This window comes from Polyergus mexicanus, unplaced genomic scaffold (assembly GCF_030449975.1).
Source record: "Polyergus mexicanus isolate NDT 795.1 unplaced genomic scaffold, iyPolMexi1.0 SCAF_1, whole genome shotgun sequence".
Taxonomy (NCBI): Eukaryota; Metazoa; Arthropoda; class Insecta; order Hymenoptera; family Formicidae; genus Polyergus; species Polyergus mexicanus.
In genome coordinates this window covers 12735295-12740421 of record NW_027223321.1, presented here as the reverse complement: position 1 = coordinate 12740421, position 5127 = coordinate 12735295, and the positions used below count along the sequence as shown (strand labels likewise).

Here is a 5127-nt window from a genome sequence, read left to right as displayed (position 1 = left end):
CGATCTGACAATGAAAAGAAAATCTTCTAGATGGCGAGTTTGAAAATAGCGTCCCGCGCGCCGAGCCCGACGATTGGTCGATCGCGTGCGCCAATCCCGTGCGATTATGAATGCACATTTACGAACGCGCCTCACGTCTCAACGTACCATATGTACATAAGACCGATATTACATTCGTCGTACGACAAACTTTTCAAGCATATTGATTGGCTGCAAAATAGAAACTTTCTCGAGTCTCTAGAAATTAGCTTATCGATGCGCTTAAAAAGTTTGGGAAAAGACTATGGGGCGCGTTCCACTTAACGATCGAAATGCTCGCGAGCATTATCCGTCTTCGTTTAACTTTCCGTGAACAACAAAGATGAAATGATACCGTGAGCGTTGCGGTCGTGAAGTGAAATGCGCCCTATGGACGCGTTCCAATATTTACTGCCATTACTAAAAATCTATAGTGCACGTGACATAAATTATACATTTTCAGTACTGACAGTTAATATCGGAACGCAGCCCGCAGCCTATGAAACCATAATGGCCGAAATGGCTGGATCGAGAGTAATTACGGCATAACGTCCAAATTGCGTCCTGCAGTGCCCACAGCTGTTTCACGTCACGCAGTCATAATTCGCTTTTCCGTCTGTTCTGTCACGGTGAGTATTTCGTCTCGAGTCTCACTTTTCTCCTCCTAGAATTATCAGTTATACCTTTTTTCTTTTTTTTTACCAATGTAACGTTAATGTCAACGTTATTGTCAACAAGTGACAAATTGTGATCGAATTTCGAGCGAGTCACACGGTGGTGTTTTCTTTTTATTATCATTTACTATCAATGTGTCATAGCCATTATCTCAACGCGCTTCGCGTTGCCATACGGACGTAGCTTTTTTTTTTCTCGTTATCTAGAAATTGTCGCGCTTTAACGCGGAAATTGTACATATGCAGGGAAGAAAAAAGGCGTGCGAATGAAATTGTCCGTGCGGAAAATTTCATTCGCATGCGACGAACGTGACTTCTCGACTTGTCTACGTACAGTACAATTATAACAGACGACGATATACATTGTAAGGACAGAAGGTTGTTTTGAATCACCCTGTATACTCTCGTATATGCGGATGGATAAAATTTCGACAGATTAATCGGTCGACACGCGAGGATATTATCGCTGTCATCTCGAACGGTTCTCGCGTAAGCCACTTCGTATTTTTACATTCCGTCATCTACCACTTTAATAAACGGCTGTTCGATTAAGCTACATCAATATTAACAAGTGTTTATGCTCTCAATAAAAATATCAATGATCTCAATTGATACTCGACAAGATCGGAGATTCGTGTTATTTTATTACAGTCCTAATATGTATATATATTTACAATCAGCTGTTCAATTTTGTAAATATCGATATTTATATTTTTTTTTGTAATTTATACTAATTTATTGTATTTTAATACATTTTTTACATACTCTTGTGATTTGTGAAATTTCTATCTGAACATTCTCATAAAGCAAATTCTCATATTTAGAAACTCTTCCAATTTTAACGCGATAACAATTATATGTAAAATTAAAAAAAAAAATATATATATATATATATATATATATATAATATAATTATATATTATTAAATGAAAGAAAAAAAGAGAAATACAGATTTTAATTTTCAACAATCTCGAAGCAACAAGAAAAGTAAATATACTACACGACTTTTTGTATAAAAGTCATCGTTACACTTTTATCTTCTATATGAAACATAAGATATTATTTTACCAAACAAATAAACATACTCTTTCGATCGAGAGAAACTATATGTTGCTATATTTCAATTATTAGAGATGATAAAGCTCACGAAATATCATAAACTGTACATGACACTATAATATTATATATATATACATATATAGATAGGCAATAAACAGTATTTTAATTCGAGTCCTTGGTAGTTGCATTGATAATCTACATATTCACAATATTTGCATTGCAAGGTATTTTAAAATAACCGTATCCATATATGTCATTAAACATAAGAAAGTCATGTGGTTTATTTCCCCTTCCTCTCCCTCCAGCTTAACGCTGCGAATAATTACTCGCATTATGTGGGATGCCCTAGAAATTGTGAGAATTGTTAGGTCTTAATTTTAGCTTGTGAGCGTGTAAAACAAAGTACTTTTTGTCATTGTGAAAATTCTCGCTGTCAATCATAATATTTTGACATCATATTATACATATAAATATCCAGATAAATAAATATTACTGAAATATACAACTAATACGATAAGATTGTTGCTTGTCATTTATTTGCAAATATAATTCGCTAAAATTTTCATATTTCGTAAAAAAATTCGTATAATAATCAGTATTGATACAGGATGACAAATTTAAATTTTCAGATTATCGATGACAAAAGATCTCACAATTTTGCTCGCAGCGAGACATATAGTTTCCTTGCGATAAGAAAAAAGCATATATATATATATATATATATATTTAATATTGCGATTTTAAAATGGCAGTCTCTTAATTATTATATGCAGATCTTGCGGGAAAACTACACGACAACTATCACGATGAGCGGCGAAGGATTTGACCCGTGCGAGTGCATGCGACATCACATATCCATGCAGCATCTACTTTCTATCGTAAGTTGCGAGAGAGATAAAAGGCGAGAGTTGCAATTAGATGTTGTCGCGATAAAACCGCGGTCGATGACGAGGTGCACGTTTCTGCAAACGTTTAGGTTTAGGCAGAAACAATAACGAAATTTTTTTTCACAACTTTTAAAGCAATGCGATTTTTTCTGTTTAGTTGGCAGAAATTTTTTTATTGCGCCACGCAGTTACATAAAATTGCTTCAATTACGTAAATTGATTGTTGGTGCGTGATATATGAATCGAATATGTGGAACTCTTAGAGAGACACTCATGCAAAAAGGAGTTATTTACTTTAACGGATAAATTCGTTCAAGTTTGAATACAAATTATAACGAATAATCCTTGTAAATGTTAAAATATGAAAAAAAGTACTCGAAACATCTATAAATATAAACAGTATATATATATATATATGGCATTTTTACCTAATAATAAATAAATTTTGATACGTATGTTACCAAGTATCTGTACATAATCTTCAAAGCAATAATTATTATATAGTGTAATTTTTTTGTATAATTATCGCGCTTATTGAGGCGAAGCGTAACATCTGTGACATGTTTAAACGGAACGAGTTATTTACCTTATTGCGCATATATTGCAAGTAAGCGATGTTTTGCTAAATTGTATTATTATTTCAGTTACGACAATCGCAAGATTATTGTTCGGATACCGAATGCTTCAGTGTTTCGAGAAGTATGCACTTTCTATATTTATTGTATGCTGAATATTCTTTTAATTATAATAAATATATTATAGTTATATCCTAATGTGTTAAATTATATTGCACTATGATAAAATTGAGCAAAATTAAGTTTAAGTTTGATCTAATTAGCCACTTGTGTTTTTTTCAAAACTAAAAATGGATAAAATATTATTAGCTTAAACTATCGGTTACAAATTATACACTAAATAGATATTAAATTATAGTGATAGTATAACAAAAAATACGAATATTTTCTTTTCAGTTCCAGGACCGCAGAACGTGCAGGAACCGTCAGATTTCCTCTTTACTTGTTTAATTATTGGCTTTGTTGTTCTCATGTTTGCATTTAGACCGAGATCCTTGCGACAACCATCTAGGAACATTATCAAGAGCAATGAGCCCGTAAGTTAATTTATCAATTGACTTTACTAATAGAATCTCGAACGTATGTTTTTAGCATATATATTTGCAGGGTTCACATGACGATCCACCTTCGCCACCGACGGTGAATTGAAGTATAATATTATGGCATTAACGGGAGATCTTGTTATTCAAGATTTTATATCGGGATCTAATTCGATCTAACTCTTTGCTAATCTTATAATAGGGGAAGATATGGTAAATATGTTATTACAGCACGGCTGTTGTAATGTACGCGTTAGCGGGATATATCAATCTATTTCTTGAAACATAACTCCCTACATATGCGATAATCCTAATTTTATATAATATAGAGCACTTTCTTTTATTTAAATTTTCTATTTATCTCTACATAATAATTATCATGTGCCTGGATTACGTACACATGATCATAAAATATTTTTATGAAAACTTTCAGATAAATAGTAGTGAAAAATAACACAATTATATATCACTAATACGAGATCTCTAGCATTTATTCTGACATGTCAGTCTTTTACAATTAGCGGATAATACGACGAGTTGCAATAATTAATAAACCAATGAAACCCGTTTGCATGCAATAAGAATGCATTATAATACATATTCAGCATAGTTTAAAATCTTTACTAAAAATGATGAAAAGATCAAGTATCTGCAAATGGATATAGTCATCTAATGAAATTGTTTACTTGTTATTTATATTCGATATGAGAAAATATTTGATATGAAAACATCCAGAATCTACTAAGAATCATGAAAAAGAAATTAATGCATAAAGATTCTCCCATGTGTTGATCACATACACTTAATGTGCAATTATCTGCTGTAAATAATGATAATAAAATAATGTATAATAATTAAGAATTTGGGATCTATGTGGTTTGTCAAGACACACTATTTATATATTTTTTTTTAAAGTGCGCCTACAATAAGAAATGTCGAATAAGAATGTACAATAAGAATATGATAAGATATATGTATATAAAATATTTTTTTATTTCTTCGGCATTACATGAAATTGATGTTCAAAAATTTAATTTCTTTTTATCTACAATGTAGAAAAAGATTATAGTTTTATAATATATTTCAATACATTATATCATTTTATTAAAATAGAGATATCTTGTCAACTTTGGATATTTCATACAAATGTAAAATTTAAGAATTAGAGAGTCTCAATTATATATAAATAATAATTATTAATAGTATTATACAATATTTTCACTATATATGATAAAATATTTTATACTAATAACATATAATATGTTGTTTAATCTTGTACATTCCCTATATTTTCAATAATAAAACTGATTCTCGATATAGCAAGAAAAAATCTGTTTATTATGTCCAACATGTAAATATCAATTAATATATATAT

General features: G+C 30.9%; 1 protein-coding gene across 1 annotated transcript; it reads left to right on the top strand.

Annotated features, from left to right (window-relative positions):
• Positions 1-561: 561 nt before the first annotated feature.
• On the top strand, positions 562-5054 carry LOC138935902 (small integral membrane protein 14). Its single transcript, XM_070300810.1, has 5 exons — positions 562-647; positions 2525-2629; positions 3283-3337; positions 3610-3749; positions 3820-5054. Exons 2-5 carry the CDS (start codon positions 2558-2560, stop codon positions 3859-3861), a joined length of 309 nt encoding a protein of 102 aa, XP_070156911.1. The 5' UTR covers positions 562-647; positions 2525-2557; the 3' UTR covers positions 3862-5054.
• The last annotated feature ends 73 nt before the right edge of the window (positions 5055-5127 follow it).

Bases quoted from the DNA above. Each gene is read 5' to 3' on its own strand.
- LOC138935902 (XM_070300810.1), top strand. From the start codon at position 2,558: ATGAGCGGCGAAGGATTTGACCCGTGCGAGTGCATGCGACATCACATA. The intron at 2,630-3,282 runs GTAAGTTGCGAG...TTATTATTTCAG, and splicing joins TGCAGCATCTACTTTCTATC to TTACGACAATCGCAAGATTA. The intron at 3,338-3,609 runs GTATGCACTTTC...TTTTCTTTTCAG, and splicing joins ATGCTTCAGTGTTTCGAGAA to TTCCAGGACCGCAGAACGTG.